The following is a 23,041-nucleotide window of genomic DNA, read 5'->3' as shown; positions in this document are numbered from 1 at the left end:
ATATATAAATATCAAATATTTATTTTTGTAATTTTAGAATGTATGAAAGAAGCTATGCAGACGGTTATATACTTTTCTTCTTGGATGAATAGTTGCAACTCCAATAAAATAATAGCTTTTGAATGCAAATCTGAGTGAGTCATGAATTTAGTTACACTACATTAAGGGGTTCATTTCATTAAAGAAAAAAAAGTGATTATCCGAATAAATATATTGGCGTAAGGCTATTTAACCAAGATAGATTGGAATTTTTGTTTGGATCTATTAAAGTTCATCGATTCAGGAATATACATCCTCGGCTAGTATGTTTGAGAAATTATTTGAAGCACTCAACTCATAAGTTAATTTTTTTTCAGCCCATTCGCCTTTCGGAAATTGAGAGGAGGAACATGATAGCTCTTTAGATAATTTACGTTCTATACTAATGGGGATGACTCTATAACTTCAATTCTAGATGTTCTTACATGAGTAAACGAGTCAAGGCAATATCTTATGCCCCAGAAAATTGTTTCATTATACTGTCACTAGGTTTTTTATCTTTTTTATCCCGCGATATTACCACGTCGATAATATTACATATTTTTGTAATGTAAATTGAAAACCTTTTAATTGTACACTACATAATTATTTTCCAGTTGGAATATAACAAATAATAAGGTGCGCTATATACTTTTAGGTGAACAGAATTATAACAGGGAAAGACTCACAGTTTGCTTTCAGTATAAAAAAACAAAAATACAGAACTCTGTTAGATCTCAATACATCAATAGATTAAATTGATGACACTAAACAAATATGGAAAAGGGAGAAGACTGAAGAAGTAATTTTGATTTGTTCCAAAGTTTTTTGTTTATGGTTTTAACATTTTTTTGTTTTTTGTAGGTGGGTAAATTGGCCAATCAAGTTACTTGAATGGCCGATATAACCCCGTCTAGATGTTGGGCAAAGCAAAACTTTTCGCCAAAGACCGAAAATAAATAAACAATAAATGCATCGTAGAAACAAAATGAGCCAATCAGATCCCGTCGCGGTTCTTAGCATATCGATTAAAGCAAGTATTAAGTTAAAGGTCGCGACATCTAGATGTTGGACGTCGTGAAACATTTCCCCAAAATTTCGTATAAAGTTTAGTCTCTATTTCTCTGTGTGTATAACTTTGAAGGTTCATGTGTTCTGAAAGTACCTGGAGGTGCTATTAAGTCTTCTTGATGGTTGGACTGCATTTCCTCGTCTGGAACAGGCCTTCCTAAGTTCGCCCTTTTCTAAGAGTTCTTGGTCGTAGCACTGCACTAATGATATGATACCTATAACAATATGAAAACAGTTAAATATATGTAAGAAACAACTTTTTGTTACAACGTTTTGTTTGTAAACAACGTTTGTTTGTGAAATTTTTGTTATCACAAGGTAATCAAAAGTTGATCATCAATAATAAGTTATTTTATGATTTTTATTATTTTATTCTAATAAAACATATAAATGCAGAGTATTCCAAACATGTTAAGCTGAATTTATGGACGTTTATTATAGTGCCACTAACAATTAATTATATAACAATTAATTTTTTATCATGTAAAATGTATTTATAGGATTTCGAGTTATTCTAATAATTAAAAATCAAATTTTATTTCATTGTAGGGTAAATTTTGCTTGTGTATTTCAAACATATGAAGCTTACAGAGAAATAGAGATTTAACTTAATAGGACCTTTTGAGGAAATTATGCACGACGTTAACATGTAGATTGGTAGATCCAACACAACTTTTAACTTATTACTTGCTTTAATCTCTAATAATTAATAATCGCGACGGGATCTGATTGGCTCACTTCATTTTTATGGTGCGTTTATTGTTTATTCATTTCAGATGCCATTTTCAGTACGTCTGACGTAAGGAATAGTATGTTTATATTTTTATTACGTTTAGATATTAAGTTATTGATTCATTAGTACAGTACAATAAGTAAAGTAAATTCTCGCCCTAGGAAGTGTTGTTTACCTGGATTCACAGATGCAAAAGAAATGCAGAATCGTTTTACTGCGGCAAAATATTTAGCTGTCTTTAAAAAATAGTTGATAATGTTAAAAATCCCAAAGTGACTGGATTAAGTATCAAAGATGTTTAAGATCGTTACAGCATGATTTATTGTATGTGTTATTGCATGCATGTATTAATAATCATATAAAATATCAAATATTTATTTTTTAATTTTAGAAATTAATCTCCTTTCGAAAGAAGCTATGCAAACGGCGATATACTTTTATTCTTGCATCAATTATTTTATAGTTCAACAACCACTGAAATAATAGCTACTGAATGCAAACCGTTTAAAATACACTAAGGATTTTGGTGTAAAGCAATTCAAGACTTAAACAGTACTTATTGTCCAAGTAAGAACACATTTGTTAAGGTACCATTAATTAAAAATTTAATAACGACCTTGAACCACCTTATTGCATTAAGGGAAAAAATGTGTAATTATCCGAATAAATATATTGAGTTAAGACTACTTAATCAAGAAAATTTGAATTTTTTTTGGATCTATTAGAGCTCCTGTATTAGGAATCCTTAGGCTAGTATGTTTGAGAAACAATTTGAAGTGCTCATCGGCAGTACATTTCATACTAACGGGGATGTACTACCAGAAGTTGAGAAATTGCAACTTGATTCTATACCTTCAATTTGAGATGTTCCTATCCAAACAATCGCGGCAGAGCAATATCTCATGCCTTAGCGAATTATTTTATTATACCGTTAGTATGTCTTTGAGTTATCTGTTTTATGTTATCCCACGATTATTGCCACATCGATAAAGTATATAACGTATTTTTTGACAAATATCTTTAAAAGATGTAAGTTCAAAATATTTTAATTATACGCTACAGATAGAATACTAAAAATAATAAGGTGCGCCATATACCTTTGGATAAAACAGGTAAACAGAATTTTAACAGGGAAAGATTCAAAGTTTGCTTTTAGTATAAAAAAAACAAAAAGACAGAAATCTAATAGATCCTATCAAATTAATGGCACTAAACAAATACGAAAAAAGGAAAAGACAGAAGAAATAATCTTGATTTGTTTCAAAGTTCTTTATTTATGATTTTTTAGATATATTTCTATTTTTATATTTTATTTTATATCTAATTTACATCTACATTTATATCTTATTGGTTAATTAAACGTGACGTCAGAGCAGTTACGTGCCAAACTTTATCAAAGAACCAATGAAATGTCTTCAGAACAAAATGTTTTTCTTAGGTGCCCATAATGGAGATTTAGATTGACCAATCAAATTATTTCAATGGCCGATATAATCGCATCTGGATGTTGGATAAAGCAAAACTTTTATCCAGAGACCCCTATTGAGGTTTCTCTCTATCACTCTATGATTAAGCTGGATTTTTTGACATTTGATATTATACACACATTAATGCTCGGTATGAATGGATTTTTATTATTATTTTGGATTAATCACACATGATGTTTCATACTTAAAAAACACAGTTTTCTTGAAATATTGGCTATTTATAAGGTTTCAATTAGATATTTACAGACACACACAGTTATGATACAGTTTGTTTATCAATTTAAAACTTTCTGATAAACTGTATTTTTTGTTTTATTTTGTGGTGCGTAAATAAACAAAGATGACGATTTTCTGACGCGCGAACACGCGAAGTTTAATTGTCCATGCGCGAAACAGGGAAACTCCAAGTTGATTCCGCAAACTTCCAACGACTAGCCTTGAGATTTATTCGCAATCGCATCGCAAAGGCCAGATGTACTGGAAATTGCAAACGTTTAAAATCGAATGGTAAATTCGTTGGAATCATCGGTATACGCGGGATCAAGACATCCTCTCCTTTGTATTTTCCCTTTATGATTGCCTCAATGACGTTATTCATCATCTTTTTCACAGCCAGTCTTGTTCCATTGCACAGTCGAGGTTGATTAATGTTACGCAGCATGTTGACAATTAATCCTACTTTTAACTTCAAATTGTGAGTTGGTAATCCAGGCAATTCCAGTGAATTTAAAAACTCCATGGGATAGTTGACTACGTCGTTCTGGTTCATAACGGTGTCGACTGATGTGAAAGAAACCAACTGTCCCGGAAGAAAATTCGGAATGGTCGCAATGAGATCCTCGACAATCTCGAATCCTCAACTTCTTTCCTCCTGACCATTTTCTAAATGGGCTGCCAAATGGACTACTGTAGAGTGTCTTTCATGGATCGCAAATGAAAAAATACGCCAAATTGCTTCGTTACTACTTACATAGCGACCCATTTGTTACTATAATATTTCGTCCTTTGCATTGGTTACAGCGAAGACGACCATATCGCTACCTTTGTTAACATATTTTCATATGTACTTTATCGACTTCACAGAGTTACAATATTTCACATTGATGTGAATCTCAAGAGCTTTGGATAATATTGGCGAGTATGACACGATCCAATGATTGTCTACATCAACATTTTGTCCTCTTACCTTCACAACTACCGATCGCCCATTGTCCGCAACTGATCGCCGACGATACAATGGGTATCCATCATTTCCCGTTATGGTTTCAGCAATCAGGTCTCTTGGGTTTCACTTGTCGTCAACCATAAAAGGTGAATTGTAGTTGAAAACTCCGCAAGGTCCATGTATTATGTGTTTGGTAACTACTGCATGCAATTTTGGGTCAACTGTGGGAAAGTGGGCATGAAATTGTCCTGTATAATATGTGTAGCGCCAAATGATGTCATCTGGAAACAGCTGTTATATTTCTGAATGTTAGCCAAGAAGTGCTTAGAATCATTTCCAATCCCAGAAACTAAAGAGCGTAAAGGATCTGGTGGTGAGAGGAATTGTGACAATTTTACTTTGCCTCCAGCATAACATCTAGTAGATTCACCACTGTATTCTAACACCTTGCAATATTTACAAATTATTGTCATTTCCACAATTGTTACCGATTTGTCGGCACAATAATCTATTGCCGCATCATCGCTCGTTCCAGAATCACAGGGGCACTGTGTCTGCGGAATCGCTCAATTTTATTATATCGTGCTCGCTGTTGTTGTGTTTGATGTGCACGAACTCGTTGCATTCTAAGCCTATCTACTTCATTGCCACTCTCTAAAAAACGCAATTCTGACGTAGCAATACTACTATTTTCTTGATCTGTCTCTCTTTGGTCATCATCAGTGCGGTTAGCACATGAGGTAGCTCTTTGCACATTTGATTGACTGCGACGACCTAAGTCAGGTGGTCTCGTTCAAAAGTTCTCGCGCACTTGGTTTGATACTTTTGAGTCTGCGTCCTGTTCTGGTGGTATCCAATTGTTGCAATATTTCAGTATTCGTATGAGTCTCTCCTCATGCCCCCTTGCAATTCTCTTGATTTATTGACTGACTGTCGATATCTGAAGGTTTCGATGTAGGTAATCAGTCCAATAGTATTTGAGTGCACCCACAATACCTCTCAGGACTTTGTTCTGAAAAATTTGTATTTTATTTATGTTACTCTTTGCAGAACATCCCCATAATTGAACTCGGTATGTCCATATAGGTCTCAGTATTTGCTTATATAATAGCAATTTATTATGTACTGATAATTGTGATTTTCTTCCAATTATCCAGTACATTTTCCTGTATTTCAATTCTAGTTCTTTTCTGTTCTTCTTTATATATTGTTCCAGTGGAATTTTGCATCGAGATTCATTCCGAGATATTTAGCGTTGTTGCTATATGGAATGATAGTATTATATAATGATGCTTGTATAGTCTGTTTATAGGTGAACTGCACATGTACAGATTTACTTTCATTAATTTTTATTTTCCAAGCTTGTGTCCAATTATTTATATTGTCACTTGCCTGTTGTAGTTTTCGTGAGGCTTCTTCACCATTGTCTCCGACAGCTATAATCGCAGTGTGATCAGCAAATGTAGCCATCGTAATATTTTCCATTTGTGGTGTATAACAACTCTAAAGTAGATAAAGCATTAGTCTCAGTATACTTTCTTGTAGTACACCTGCTTTAGCTTCTTTTATTGTAGAGTAAGCTTCTTCTTGTTTGACTCTAAACATTCTGGTTGTAATGTATGATTTTAATAGTTCGGTGTGTTGTTTTGGTGGCATTTTTTGTAGTTTATGAACAAGGCCTTCATGCCAAACCTTATCGAAGGCTTGTGCTTCATCTAAGAATATAGCTGAGCATACTTTCGTAGGCTTTTTCAATAACATCTGTTATTCTGTGGACCTGGTCAATTGTTGAGTGCTTGTTAATAAACCCAAACTGGTGTATTGGTATTAAGTTTTTTCTCTCTATAATCGGTTTTATTCTTTTCAACAGGAATTTTTCAAAAACCTTACATATTACTAGCAGCAGTGATATAGGTCTATACGCTTTTATTTCGTTTGGTGACTTCCCAGGTTTTGGGATTATCATAATTTCCGCCATCTGCCGAATGTCTGGGACATGTTTAAATCTAAATGCTGTATTGATCAAATTGGCGAGTTTTATAATTCTCTTTCTTGGTACCTTTTGCAGTAATTCTCCGGTTATTAGATCGTAGCCTGGTGAATTTCTGAGGTCAATGTCAGTTTTAATATCTTTGGTTAGCTCTTTCGGCGTTACTAATTCAATCATCGAATTTTCAGCTTCTAATTAATATATCAATAACTTATTTTTTACAGGTAAGAAGTCAATAATAGTTAATAATATCTTGTAAATTTGGACTGTAGACAAACATGAAAGTGTTTATGGAAGATTTTGATTCAGTAGACGTATTTTTATTTTGAAACCAAAAAGTAAATTGAATTTGAAAAAGGGGGTTTCGCAATTTAAGCAATTTAATATTGTCCATGAATAATAATGGCTTTTGTTGTTGTTTGAAGGCAGTTAATTTATTGAATTAAGTTATTATCGTCGGACGTTGAGTAATATCGACTGATTTGGATTTTAGTTAAAAGGTTTCCAAGTTCTTATATAACCAATTTATTTCTTTGCATTGTTTATATCTATATAAAATATGAATAATATATATAAAGTCTTGTAAGTAGAAATATTACTACCTACGCAAAAGCCTTGCCATTAGGATTTCTTAATTATTAGTTAATATTATAAAACATCGTTTGTGGAAAGTTCTATTTTAATTTAAATGTAGAAAAAATATTTATTTGCGAGCAGTGTAAAAATTACTTACTCCATCAGAAATAAAAACGTGTGATCATTTAAGGTTTTGAAATTTTAAGAGTAATTTTATGAAGTAATATTGTAATCATTTGTAATTAACTCTTTATAGTTGGACAGTAAAAGAAAACAGTGCTAATAAAAGTATAACCAAAAAAAAAAAATTTAGAATAAATAGAATTCAAATTAGTCACTACTGTCACCAGTATTAATCTGGCAAAGAATATTAATTCCACTCAACAGTGTTGCTTCTTTATACGTAAAGATGCTTTTACTTGTGTATGATTCATACGTCGACGGGTAATTTTTCTTTCTTCGATGGTTAAGATAGTTCTGGTGTCCTCGAGTTAATTAGTTGTAATGTTTGACATTTGTGAAAAGTTAGGTTAAGTTTGTATATAAGCGGAAAAACAGTAAGCGTTGTAAAATACAACAAGAATGTAAACGTTTAAAGTAACACATGTAGTCTGTACAAATTAAAATAAGTGAATAAAGTCCATAAACAGTTCAAAAGATAGTTTATTATTTGCTGAACCGAAATCGCGGGTTAATCGCTCCCACAACAGTCTTAGACCGTTAGAAAAGTGAGCGAAGTGTAAATGCTTTTTGATGTATGTAATATGTGAATATCTTTTACTAATGTAAAATTGATATGCCTTTGATAAATCTTTAAAAATTCCGACGCAAAATCCGACGGAAAAGAAAAACATATACACACCATTCTTTTTAATAGAAAACAACCCTAAAAGCTCGACGCAAGCAGAAAGGAACGCGAACATCTAGGCGGCTCTGTCGGCATCCCTTTACTTATAAGGGCTTGTTTCGTCCTTGCGGCGTCGAGTAGGTCACGGTGAGGGTTACAGCCAGCCCTTACGCACCGGCACGCAATCTTTCAGGGTTGATTTTCACGTCGTCTCTTCTGTCACCCTATTCCTTTTGCCCTTTTCGTCCTAATTTCAGATACCCCCGCACAAGGCCACCACAAGCAAGGACGACGAGGTCAACCCTATTTTTTGACGCCATTAAATCGAATAGTGCATCCAATTTTTAAATAATTTATGAGATTATAATTTATAATAAACTCACTAAAAAGTAAAAAATAATCAAACTTTATTTTTAGATTTTTAAGACAAAAAAAACCTTTTAAAATAAAATATATACATAATATTCGGTGTAATAACTAAATAAAAATAAACAAAATAATAGGTTATTATATTATTAATAGGTTAATTATCTACTACACAAATTTTATATTCTACTATATACACACAATTTAGCTTAATACCTATCCAAACCTATTTATCTATTTACAATATTACTTTAACTACTACCAACTGATCAAGTCGGTACGAGCAACAAATTAGAATTGTTTTGTTCGTAATTTAATTTTGTATATATGACACAAAATTATATTATTATTTTTGTTTGGTTTGGAGCTCGGCATAGATTTTTAATTTTTATTAAAAATCCAAAAGTAAATGTAAATAAGTAGTAGTAAAAACTAATAATCACCAGGTTAAGGTAACTCATATATATGTGGTTGAACAATGTGATTTTATCAAGTATTTAGAGTTTAATATGTGAGTGATATGGCAAATATTTCAAACATTTCGAACAGTATTTACGCATATATTGATGTATGCTCCCAAATATTGTTACTGAATTCAAGTAAATTAAAATAATCTAAACAGAGATCTAGTTTAAGAATTCATCGGAGAACTTAATATGAATTTTGTGAAAAAATCAAACATCTATCATCAAATGCTATATAAAATGAACATTTTGGTAGCCCTGTCAAATATATTTGTGTTTGTATCTTCAGATTATCATTATAAACTTTTAAATATAATGATATAAACATATCATGAATTGTCTTGCATACCACCGGCTGAATTTTCCCAATTGTTGCAATGAAAAGTGTATGAAACAAAAAATATCAAAATATGGTTTTTAATCTTCTAAAATATTGTAGTCACTTAGAATCCTAACAATAATAAACATTATTTGAAATCACTCTGACATTTCATAACCATAATATAACAAGAAAAATATATTGAATATCATAAATCTATGATATTAAAATTGTATCATTATCGATTTCATTTTCTTAGCTATATTTTTTGTACATCGGTGTTTTACTATGGAGGCAATATAATTAAATAACAATATATAAAAAAAATATATATAAACATAAACATAAAAAATAAATACATAACTATATAGAATAACATTTCAGTGTAATTGTCAATATCAGTTATCATTTTATTAATAATTTAATATAGAAATATATGAAATAATACACTTCATAATTAATTTATTACTGTAATTTTTATTCTAAATGTTTCTGGAAAATAAAAATTATATTCTATGAAGATAAACTTTTCCTCCAAATAAAAATATATTCATAATAATCAAATATTTACTTAATTATTTTATATAAGAATGTCGACTGTAATATTAAAAAGATTAATTTAAAATATATTAATCAATAATATAATTTGTCTAAACTGTACCGTCCATGGAATGCATTATAACTGAAAGAATTTATTTTCGATACTTCGTCTTCCGCAAAAGCATTGCTATTAGGATTTCTTAATTATTAGTTAATATTATAAAACAACAGTGTAAAAATTACTTACTCCATCATAAATAAAAACGTGTGATCATTTAGGGCTTTGAAATTTTAAGAGTAATTTTATGAAGTAATATTGTAATCATTTTTAATTAACTCTTTTCAGTTGGACAGTAAAAGAAAGCAGTGCTAATAAAAGTATAACTAAAACATTGTTATTTGTTAATATAAAAAAGTTTGCTTACATATTTTAACCATTGTAGAATATATTCATAATAATCAAATATTTACTTAATTATTTTATATAAGAATGTGGACTGCAATATTAAAAAGATTAATTTAAAATATTATATTAATCAATAATATAATTTGTCTAAACTGTACCGTCCATCGAATACATTATAACTGAAAGAATTTATTTTCGATACTCCATCTGAACTTCTCAATTTCGGTCTCTTTGCCGTGTAAGCGATCTCTTGTACAGTTCTGTATACCTAATACTTTATTACGTCATTCCTATTGTTTGAGTCTATTTGTCTTCGAGGGGCTCGTCCTTACTTCTACAGAAAGAGAGAGGACCGAAAACAGAGAGCAAAATAAATGTATCTAAGGAAGAAGAAAACTCATTTATTTAATTTTTAAAGTAAATTGGTTCATTTTTTAAGTGCATAAGAATGTGTAAAAAAATTAGTTATTATAAATCAGATCTATTTTTTTCTGATAATTGATTTAAAGCAAATTATACATATGGATTTATTTCGAGTAAATATACTACCAAAGGAAAATTCAAATTGAAAAAAATCACGAATCTTATTATTTAATTAACATTTACCCCTTCAGGTCAGGAAACAACAGGTTGGAAACTGACGTCAACAAGGTACCAGGACCCCATAACAACCGTGGAAGAAAATGTAAACAAACTGTTTAATTTTGGGGCTAATAAACAAGCACTGAAAATTCAAATAAAAATTCGCAGGTGGCAGGGACTACCAAACAGACCAATTAAATTAAATACGTGTTCATATGTTTTTAATGGCATTTTAAAGTTGAAGTGCTGGAAATGGAGGGGTGCGGGGGATTTCGTAACCAGTCGGGTAAATATATTCAAAAACAATGTCAACAACCTATTGGGGTAACAGAAATTGGAGGAATATAATGTAAACAACTTGCTAGGGGTATATATATATATATATATATATATATATATATATATATATATATATATATATATATAATCACTGTAATAGCAAGTACAAATAAGAAGTTTTACAGGCGAGGTTTTACAATTAAGAGGTTTTACAATTAATTATCTAGTAAATGCAAAATTTTTAAGCCGCAATAAATGAAGATGATAGTAAATAAAAATAGACTTCGAGTAACATAAACATAAATAAACACACAACAAAAAAACAAACGAGTATATGTGGTTTCAGGAGACCTATGGAAAGAGAGCTGAATGTGTAAATGACGTCAGTTTTTCATCAGGCGACGAGGATATGCCGTGGGTAAACGCCACGGATCCACAAGGGTTGACGACTTGACTGTAACTGCGATGAACACAGAGGGAGACAGAGAAACTAACAGCTCTTGAGAAATATACTGCCCTATGAAAAAATATTATTATTGTATAAAAAGCGTTAAATGTATAATTATTTTCATAAAATCTTCAATTAATTTAAGGTACTTTTAAGGTTTCTTCTCTCTGACATCATTCCAATTTCATGCTGGGAAAGGAAAAATTTTCATGTAGTGTACTTATTTAGCTTAACATAAAAAGTAAATAAATTTTTTTTATAACATCTTTATTTAATAATTATATAATAACAATCACATAATAATTAAGATTTATTTCAGTAAATGTTGTGTTAAGGTGAAAAAATGATCAGAATACATGTAAGCGCATAACAACTTCAATATAATTGTATTGGAAATTATCGCGTTATTTGTTTTTTATTAATATAAAAAAATATAAAAAGTTAATGTTAAATAAATTGAAGATTACAGTGAATATGTCTTATTAATATTAAAATCAAACACAAAATCATAATAGGTCAGATGTGAGAGATATAGTAAATATTTAAGACGTAGAACTTAGAAAGAAATGACTATAAATGGTTATAATATGATCCTTCAGTGAGAGGTATGAGATTACGTATTAATGACTTTATAAATATTTTCTAGCGCAAAGAAATATCTCATTTTATATTGCATTGTGAGCGATGCAAAATCATCATTACATAAAATATTTTTAACAAAAAATTTCAAACGACTTTAAAAATTGAATAAGGAATTCACTAAAAAGTAAAACATAGTCAAACTTAGAATTTTAACACAAAGAAAAAAGTTTTAAAATAAAATGTCTACATAATAGTCGATGTAATAACTAAATAAAAACAAACAAAAACCTTATTTAACCTATCTAACAGGTCAATTCAAAAATCCCCGGCCTACCGTAGTAAAACACATTTTTTTTATTCAACATAATTCCCTTCAAGGGTGATACACTGATACTCAATGATAACGACCCCCCAGCTGTTCTATACCATTTTGGTAGTAAGATTTGTCCTTTGTTTCAAAATAGGCCTCGGTTTCGGCGATCACCTCTTCATTCGACGAAAATTTCTTCCCAACGAGCATTCTTTTGAGATCTGAGAACAGGAAATAGTCGCTGGGGGCCAGATCTGGGGAGCATGGTGGACGAGCAAGCAATTCGAAGCCCAATTCAAGGATTTTTGCCATCGTTTTCACTAACTTGTGACACGGTGCATTATCTTGGTGAAGCAGCACTTCCTTTTTCTTAAATACTGTCCAATAACACTATGTTATGTGCTGTAATGGTTCCTTTTGCAAGGTAGTCAATGCAAATTATTCTATGCGCGTCCCAGAATACAGACGCCATAACTTTGCCAGCCGACTGTCGCGTTTTCCCACGCTTTGGAGCGGGTTCATCGTGTGCAGTCCACTCGGATGACTGTCGATTGGACTTCGGAGTGAAATAACGGAGCCATGTTTCATCCGTTGTCACATATCGATGCAAAAACTCGGGTTTATTACGCTTGATCATCTTCAAACACTGCTCCGAATCATCAACTCATCGTTGTTCTTGGTCAAAAGTGAGCTCGCGCGGCACCTTCTTTGCACAGAGTCTTTATATATTCTTTAAGCTTTATATTTCTGAAGAGCTGTTTGTTTGTCATCCCTAAATATTCGTGAATGATATGATGCATACGTTGAATTAATATCTCTAGAGTGTCTGCTATTTCATTCAGTTTCAATTTACGGTCATTCAAAATCATTTTGTGGATTTTTTAAATGTTTTCGTCGGCAATAACCTCTTTTGGGCATCTACTGCGTTCACCGTCTTCGGTGCTCATTTCACCACGTCTAAACTTAGCATAGCAATCCTTGATGGTTGATTTTCCTGGGGCAGTGTCCGGAAACTCGACGTCAAGCCACGTTTTTGCTTCAACTGTATTCTTTTCCTTCAAAAGCAATATTTTATCAACACGCGAAATTCCTTTTTATCCATTTTTTTCACAATAACACAAGTTGCTTCACTCAAATTGCTATAACACACAAGCTAATGATCCGACAGTTGTCAAATTTATACACGCGTCTTTTGAGGGTTAGGACTAACTAAAAAACATATGGATTTAATTCTAGTAGCGCCGTCTATGTGTCATGGCGGGGACTTTTCAATTGACGTGTTACTACACTTATTTTATATTTTACTACATAAACGCACTTTAACTTTATATCTACCTAACCCTATTCATCGGTTTGAAGTCGGTGCGAGCACCAAATTAGATTTATTTTGTCCGTAATTTAATTTTGTGTATGTGTCACCAAACTATATTTATTTTTGTATTGTTTGTCTCATTACGTACATGTTTTACTTTTAAAATGTTTTTCTTTGCGTTAAAAATCTAAGTTTCATTATTTTTTTACTTTTTAGTTCCTTATTTATTTCTAATATTAATATTCTTTCTATTATTAAGTCGGTCTAATTTTCTTGTTAAAAATATTTTATTTTTCTCTTTTAATAAGATAATATCAACACTAATATTATCTCAATAAATTACGCAGTGTATTGGTTAAAGGTGCAGCTCGTATGAGGAAAAATAGGAATAGAGAACAATGATTGAAAATAAGGAACGCTTCAGGCCCCGGGGTTCTCTACATAGCCTAGCAGATTTGACAAGTGTTCTAACTACACTAGAGCAACAAGAAAAAGTCGTTACCCCCGCTGGGAATCGAACCGGTGACCTCCGCGTGTGAACTGAATGTTCCAACCATTATACTATAAAAGCAGTTGCCTGCAACAACTTTACGGCTTTTCATATGATATGGTTAGTGCTTAAAAAGCAAAATGATCGGCTTTTGCACTGAACGACTTCTGGTCTTCCGTTATATCAGTTCAGCAATAACATTATACACAAATATCTCATTATTTTAGATAAAAATATATCTGAAAATTATATGCACATTTAAAATTTGAGGCTTCCCCGGATTCCGTTATCACATCCTAACTTGATTCCAATTGAACCACGTCGGAATTACACTCTTTTGAATAAAAAAAAAGAATTTCGAAAATCGGTCCATAATTGACGGAGAAATCGGCGGACATGCATAACAAAAAATATGCAGTTGAACATAGAAAAAAAATCCTTTTAAATTAAATACCGTACAACAAATTAACTATAGTTTTTGTCGAGCAGTATATAATATATATTATCATTATGCGGTGCATCAACGTATAGTTGAGTCGATCTTTAGTCATCAGGACGCGTCATTTAGGGTCATTCACGTCGCATGAGGTGCGGATCGATGCCGGTCAGAGCCGCGGCCACCTGTGTAGAAGGACCAAGTGGATCATGACGTCAACAAGCTAGTAGGAACGCAGAAGATTGTGACGGTCTACTGCCCTTTATATCATGTGAACCAGAAAATTTACTAATGTTAGTTAACTAACATTAAAGTTTCAATTATTGTAATAATAATATTGCAAAAATTATTAAAAAACACAAAGTTAATATGTTAGTATATAGTACAGAATAAAATCAAACATCTATTACTTACTATGTTGTTATAGAAGATGTTTAAAATATAATTTTTTATTGTAATAAATATAATTTTTTTAATGTGTTCACTTTTATTTAAAAGCAAACTTCAAGCTTATGACGAGTGGTTAAATTATTAGTAAGTAAAAAGTTATAATAGTTGTAATAAGTAAAAAGTAAAAGACAAAGGAAATGTACTTAAGTACTTATTATTTGTTCATAGTATTCATAATTCGATCTATAACGTACATATGATTTTTAACCGACTTTAAAAAAGAAGGTTCTATGTTTTTTTTAATGTATGTTCGCAGATTTCTCCATCAATTATTGAACGATTTTCAAAATTAATTTAAAAGAGTGCATTTCCGCGGTGGTCCCATTGGAACTAAGTCAGGATCAGTTGGGGGGAAAGGGAAGAAATCGAGGGAAAAGCTCAAATTTCAAGGCACGTACAAAGTTTTCACATATTTTTGTCTAAAATAATCAGATATTTGTGTATAATGTTATTGATGAGCTGATCTGGCAGAAAATCGGAAGCTGTTCAGTGCAAACACCATTCAGTTTGTTTTTAAGCACTAACTACAGCATATAAGACCTCGTAGAAATATTATAGACAACTGCTTCTATGGTGTAATTGTTAAAGCTTTTAGCTTCCAAACGGAGGTCGCGAGTTCGATTCCCGGAGGGGATAATAACTTTTTGTTGTTGTTAAGTCAGAAAATTTTTCAAATCACCTATTTCAATCACTGCTTCTTAATTCCTATTTTGCCTCATACGGGTTGCACCTTTACTTTGTAATATTAAGTGAAATAACGGTAACTTATTGGGTATATATCTAACAGAAAAGAAAGAGAGAGAAACATAAAATATTTTAACAAAAAAATTGAAATGACTTCATCAAAGTCGGCGTCGAGCCCAAAAAAGCAAAAATAATAATATAATTGTATAACATATACAAAAAATTATACTACCAACAAAACAAATCTAAATTAATATAACTGTTTAGATTCGGCACCGACTTCAAAATAGTGTGTTTTTCAAAGTATATTTTTTAATTTTCATATTCATTAATCAATATATTATCTCTAGGTTCTTTTTGCGAATGCCGTTTTCGTATCAATAATCTCAGAATACTTTCCACGAAATTGTAATAGAAGTAGTATGAATAGGAAGCTACCATCAGACGACTTGAGTTGGGGTTGTTTGAGTGAAATAAAGAGGAAATAAGGATCACTATTCGGTATCAGTGATGATTTAAAGGCGATCTTCCAATACGACTTTCTTAGCTTTTTCTATTTTTTTTTCAGTCACAGAGGTGGATTTGAGGTGAATCAACTACAGTACGGTTCGTGTTTTAATTACTTCGCTCATTTACATCTGTGAGTGAATGATTATTTTCAGAAATTATTAAGAGATAGGATGACTCCACTTAAGCTTGAATACTGTCAAAATCAGCAAAGTATCAACTTTACTATGTTAATCAAGAATTTGATTTACAACAGTAGAAGTCTCATTAGTTCTATTCTATTTAAATAAAGAAGAATCTTTTAAAATTACTGTTACTATTCCAGGCTTGATGATTATTTACTTGCTAATCATAAAATCGAGCTTCTTTGACGATATATTATGATTTCATTCGAAAAAAATGTTTGGAAAAATGTTTTCAGAAAAAAACCCAAATTTCTTCACAGCAGCTAATTCTTTGTTACCGTATATTTTTCTTTAACTAGGTTTATTTATGTTGGAACACACTAATTGAAATGGAAAGATTCACGTAACAACATCAAGTTAACAGCACATAGTTTAGCAGAAGAACTACTTTTAAAAATAAACCTTTATTCTTTGAAGAGAACGTAATTATTTGCTCCAATATTATCCGCTTATGAATGTTTATAATAAATTTTAAAAAAATGTGTTTTTGCTATTAAATCTAGTCGATTTCTAATTTGATCATTATCCCGGTTCGAAAACTTGGCAAATTGTTTCGGTTGCTGTTCGATGCGCATCAAAGAGGCTAGAAGTAATCGATAGTATTTACGTACCCATTATAATCGATGAATTTATTTATATACGCTTGAGTGAGTTTGTGTTTACGTATTGATGATTTGATGTTTGGGCCAGAAGAAATTTGCGCAATAATAATCATCGTATTCAAAAATAACTCAACATAATCATGTTGATATATAGAATAGTTTACGGGAGTCATGCTTTGCCATTATTGAGTGTAGAAAGATTAACATAAGTTTCCATTTTTTATAATATTACATAAAATATTATTATTATATTTAATACATTCAAAGCAATTATCGTTAACAATAAGTTCAAAGCAATAGATCGAAAAATATATCAGAATTGTGTATCACGGTTACCTTTATTGGCAATTTATTAAAAACAGTAGGCAAACAATTTTCATTAGTAATTAGTGTTGGGAACTATCCACTGTTTAGTAACTGACTACTTTTTACTATCGATTGTTTCAGTTGCTATTTCGCTACTTTTTACCAGTGACTGTTTCAGTCGACTGTTTTCAGTCGCTATTTTCGGTCAGACTGATTTTGTTACTGTTTACTATAGACTGTTTCAGTGTTGTATTTTAGTTACTACTTTTGGTTCTACTAATTTCATTCGACTAATTTTTAACATTCTGGCTCTGTCGTCCTAGCCGCGACCTTGACAAAAATGTACCCAGGTTAAGCTTACATAGATTTATATGCAATATATATATATATATATATATATATATATATATATATATATATATATATATATATATATATATATATATATATATATAGTTTTATTATGATTTTTTTGGTAGTTTTTTTGTAAATAACAATATATTGTAAATTAATATAGTAGCATTTTGGAACAATACTTTTCAAGGTTGTTAATGTAATAGGGTAAAAAAGATTAAAACTGTGAATGATAAATAGTAAAATACTTTTGAGTGTTTTTATGGCAATAACAGGTAATATTTTGATTACTCTCTCGATTTTTGTTAAAAAAAGCTTAAAGCTTGTTGACAATTTCTAACTAAGCGTTCTAACTTATGTCAAATGGTACAAAACGATTTACAACCTCTTTTTAAAAGTAAATAAGTTATGTAATGCGTAGGATTTAAAAAGTAGAAGAAGAAAAGAACAGATAGAAGTGGAGACTTACTGAATCGACTCCACATACGACACTGCCAGTTCACACTCGGCGACACGCCTATTCTAATATAAACGAAATCATCTTATCAGATAACAAGTCCATTTCCTAGAACGTAGCGGATTAGCCGCGCTATAGAACATGTTCCCCTGAAGAAACTGTCAAAGTATGTAATACCCTGTTATAATCGTCCTATTTGTATTCAGTTGGTTTTTCAAGTTTTAGTGTCTCTAAATTTCAGTAGTCTATGAATGAGCTGAGCTATTGCAATCAGCCTTTGGTGGTTGTACACCCTGAAATGCAAGCTTCTACTAAAATTCCATTAGAATAGTTTAATTCACAGCAACTTGAGTTCATCTATGTTACTTTACACCCTGTAGGGCGAGGGAACCAAACCACAATTGCTTTAGTCGCCTACCGGCATTTGTTTTGGGTCATATATCATATATCTGAAACTCATTAACTTAAGCTAAAATAGATCTGTATAACCCCCAACGAGGATTTATCTAGACTGGACCTACAGTTTGGGGTGGACTCCGAACAACGGTCCTCGGCGCCAGCCTACCGACTGGCGAGTAAGCTTAGAAATCATCCCAGAAGACATCCGGTCTTACTCAGTCTGATTACTGGCGTGATCAAGGATCATTTTCCTTGTCGGATTTTGCACTCTTCCCTAAGGACAATCACAAATGTTAAACAACCACAAACATAAATTTTCGACCATGCCCCAGCGGGATTCGAACCCGCGACTATCACAACAGTAGGAGGGCCGTCCCGTCACCTTTACCACTGCGCTAACCAAGCCGGCTTCAAAAATTATGACGTGTTTTTGAAAACAAAAGTCTTCGAGTGTAGTGAAATCTAATTTTAATAGTCATAACACCTACTTTTCCATCTTGAGCAGATCCATGTAGAGAGATTTTTAAGAAATGCGAAAACGGATAACTACCAAATATTATTTTCCTACAGAGTATCGTTATGATGGCACAAAAATTGGAATATGATGGAACATATTTTGATTATACTATACAAATTTTCTCAATTAATAAAAACCAGATCGCATGAAGAACTTTATTGATGAACAAACATGATGAAAGTTTTCAATACTTTAAGATAAAGTTTTTCCCACTTAGTTAGTGATTGCGGACCAGAGTGTAAGTAAAATAGCGAAAATTATAAACCCATCTCTTATAAAAATACAATAATTCAATAATATTTATGTCATGTGAAACCTAATTTTAAGTGTCAAAAAATTAGACCGTGTTGTTTCGCTTTGTCGAACTATTTCCGCAAAATATTCATTTGCATATTGTCATATGTCAAAGTTATCCGTGGTATATTAATACGCACTGAACCTGAATGAAATAATGCATATCTAAATCAATTAAAAAATATAAAACATGAAATTTTAGATAGATACGGTACGGTCTAGACGGTAGAATGTATCTCAAACTCAGCTAAAATAGATCCAACTAACACAACTAACACAACTAACACATTAATCGCTACTGGAATATTCATATTTCTGTCACCAAAACAAAATAAATAACTGAATATAAAAATTAGCTCAATAACCTTCAATATATAATGCTTCAGTATATAATACTTATTCACTCTTCGTATTATCTTTACTAACTGTTTATATACGTCTGAAAATTTTGGAATGATGAATATAATCATTTTGTGGTGGTATAAATATCGATGATCAACAAGTAAACGGTGATTTCGCCATCTCTATTTTTATTATTCCATTTAACTAATATCTAGCTACAGAGCCAACATATGATATCCGACAAGACAGCCCAGGAACATTGTTTTATGCTTTCGAAAAACATTCAAAGATGAGTTGCAAAGGACTTTTAATAAATCAACACCAACGCTGAAGTTTAATTCGTCATGGTAATACTCGTATTGTACATTAAGGGGTTATACTATCTATATACTCTGAAAAATTCACTTCTTTTTGAATATATTTCTCGAAAACTACATATATTTTTTATATAAATTTAAAATGCAAAATGACGTAGTAATACTGGACAATTAAATCTGAATACGTTCTTCAAATTAGACTGTGTTGATCCACTTTGTCGAACTATATTCGTGTATATGCCTTAGTTCTCAGTGGCACGGTGGTTTAAACTGATAAACAACACTGAACCTGAATGCATCAGTGCGTACGTAAACAAATTCACACGATCAACAAACCGCTATCGTCGCATAACAATATTTTTTCTGTTATCGAAAATTCGACCGGCTGGTATCGCGTTTTGTGGTTAAACAGGCGGTCGCTGGCCATCTGGGAAACTTGCTGTCGTCGTCTAACCGTCGTTACCCCTTATCGGCAGCCGCCTGTGGTTCATACCCCATCCGTATTCTGCAGTCCTGCTAAGGGAGAATCCCGCGTTCATCCCGAAGGGGCCCCAAACGGAACAACGGCTTTTGTCCGCGCTGCAGGTTGGCCGGGCGATTTAAAATTTCATACGAACGTACAAAAAAGGCCAAAGATTACGTGGTTTGTTGTTTTTACTCGAGGCTTTCGACTTCAGATGGTAAAATGAAATTATATTTTTGAAATTAATTAATATGGTTTCATTTTCAAACTGTTACTAATTAATTTTTAAAATTGAGTTTTTATATTTTAATTAAATAATAATTTAATTAAATTTTAAATAGTAAATATTAGATCGTTAATTAATAATAATTTGGTTTCTATTTGGGTATTGACATAAATAAATACGAGGGCCATTCAAAAAATGTCTCAGAAAAAACTATAGTCCTTTCCAAACAACTAATGTACGTCATAGATGACGTCCAATATATTGCCAATGCAGTTTGTAAAAATGTAAAATTCGTTTTGATTCGGACCATTTATGCTTCTCATTTTATTTGCTAAAGTCCCCTGGTCAAAAAGAGTCAAAAGTCAAAAATCAAATAAGTTAAAAGTTTCTAAAATTCGATTTGTGTTGGTACTGGTCGACCCTGTTGTTAGATGTATATCAAATTTCTTAATATATCATAATTTGTGAGGACATGCATTGGCTTTTTTATTAGATAAACTATAATTATTTAAGTTTTTTTATGATTTAGGGAATTGACAAAACATATGCAATATAGTACATCTTGTTGCATGTTGTCAACACTGCCTTCATGTTCATGCGACGTGTAATGCATTGCTCAGGTTACATGCCAAGTCTTGTAAGTTACATTTCAGTGTATTATATATGCATTTTATTCTGCGACGTGGTTAAAACAAGCGACTGGTGAAATGTGTGATCTTTCAGACTTTGAAATAAGACAAATTATCTCTGCCGAAAACAGCTGAATAATTTAACACAAAACACGGTAAAACATAATCGACGAGGACGAATAGTGGACAAAACTCAAAGTTAAATGACAAAGATCCACGAACATTAAAAACTCTTGAGGCCAGATGATTTTCACACTTAAGTTAAGACCATTTCGACAAAAAAAAGTACGGTGGATGTGCTACTAAACCCGCTAACATTCATAGAAAGGCTGCGATTGAGAAACCCTTCGTAACAGAAGCCAATACTAAGCTGCGAAAGAAGTGGTACAACCATTATAAAATCTGGACACTTGATGATGTGGTATGGTCCTGTGATCCATCGTTTATATTGTTCCCTATAGATGGCCGGGTATATTTCGATTTGATCCGAACTGCCTGCTTCCTAATCTCAAGCATAACCATAGAGTAATAGAGGTGCAACTCAACAGGGGACTCTGGCGCAAAGTTTTGCTTTGCCCAACATCCAGAGGGCGTCATAATTAGCCATTCCAGTAATTTGACTCGTCAATTTAAATCTCAATTATAGGCACCTGAAAGAAAAATATTTTACTGTGAAGACATTTGATTGGCTCATTAGTAATGTTTGGCACGTGACAGCCTTGACGTCATGTTTAATTGATCAATGAAATTTAAATAAAAAACTATTTTTTTCTGAAATAAAATTCAATTAAATATAAATATAATATGTAAAAATTCTTTGTATGTAAAATGCTTCCGTCTTTTTCCTTTTTCATATTTGTTTAGTGCCATCAATTTAATATGATCTATTAGAGTTTTTGTATTTATTCTGTCTTTTTGTTTTCTTATACTGAAAACAAACTTTGACTCTTTCCCTCTTAATATTCTGTGCAACTGTTTTACTCAAAAGTATATAGCACACCTTGTTAGTACTTTTAATATTTTATCTGAAAGGTTTCTGAAGGGTTTTAAATTTACTTTTTATTTAAACTTTTGACAAAAATTTTGTTATATTATCGACGTGGCAATATCGCGGAATAAAATAGAAGAGATAGCTCAAAAACCTACCGACAGATTAATAAAGCAATTTTATTAGAGTTTGGGGCACGAGATATTGCCTTGCCTCTATAGAATCAGTCTCAATTTGTGGGTCTACTGATTTATTCATAATTATATGTAAACAAAAATCATAGTTAATTTATTTTTTCAAAAGTTTTACTAAATAACCTGAGAGGTACAACGTAACACTTTGTTTGCTCTTATAGGAACATCTGGCACCGAAGTGAAAGTGTCACGTAATTAACGGTAAGAATGAGCAGAAAGGGGGGGGGGGTACTGACTAAATTTAGAAACTTTACCATTACCTTCTGGAGTTTGTTCAAATGTCCATGACACTTGCTTCGAACCTGCCCTGGTTGTGGGCCTGGAACGATAGAACGATGGAAATAGGCACTACAAGGCAAATTTAAGTAATAAGTTTAGTAAGACAGTTTATAAATTAATGTTCTATCTCCTATATCATTTTGATTTTGATCCATTTGTACATATTCTGGGCTCGTGGTATTATTTTCACCATCATCATTGTTCATAAGTAGTTAAAGGAAAGTTTAAATGTATCGCAAAAATGTCAATCACACACGCGGTAACGGTCATAAATATGTTTCAAATTTAACACAACCAGTTTAGTATTTTTAATGTTTTCTACCGATTTCCTCAAAATCGCTGGGTACTTTTTTAACAGAAAACGATGATACATTGCACGATGATTGTGTGTTCTGATCTGTGCATCCGAGCACACAACACTTCCTAG

General features: G+C 31.8%; 1 protein-coding gene across 2 annotated transcripts in view; it reads right to left on the bottom strand.

The window, feature by feature from the left end:
* LOC143190722 (xaa-Pro aminopeptidase ApepP) overlaps nt 1–23,041 on the bottom strand; it is a 94,398-nt gene that overhangs the window by 13,497 nt on the left and 57,860 nt on the right. The window contains exons 2-3 of one of the 2 annotated variants that reach the window (XM_076395255.1): nt 22,596–22,654; nt 1,184–1,304 (exon numbers count right to left, since the gene is read on the bottom strand). Coding sequence is in view for 1 of the 2 variants with exons in the window: in XM_076395245.1 (XP_076251360.1) it covers nt 1,184–1,304 (121 nt within the window). In the remaining variant the exon portion in view is untranslated. The remainder of the gene's footprint in view (nt 1–1,183; nt 1,305–22,595; nt 22,655–23,041) is intronic. The other variant, XM_076395245.1, reaches the window with a different exon arrangement.

This window comes from Rhynchophorus ferrugineus, unplaced genomic scaffold (assembly GCF_030347505.1).
Source record: "Rhynchophorus ferrugineus isolate W39M unplaced genomic scaffold, kcgeb_rfMv2 rfM1, whole genome shotgun sequence".
Lineage (NCBI taxonomy): Eukaryota > Metazoa > Arthropoda > Insecta > Coleoptera > Curculionidae > Rhynchophorus > Rhynchophorus ferrugineus.
This window is presented reverse-complemented; position numbering and strand designations above follow the sequence as displayed.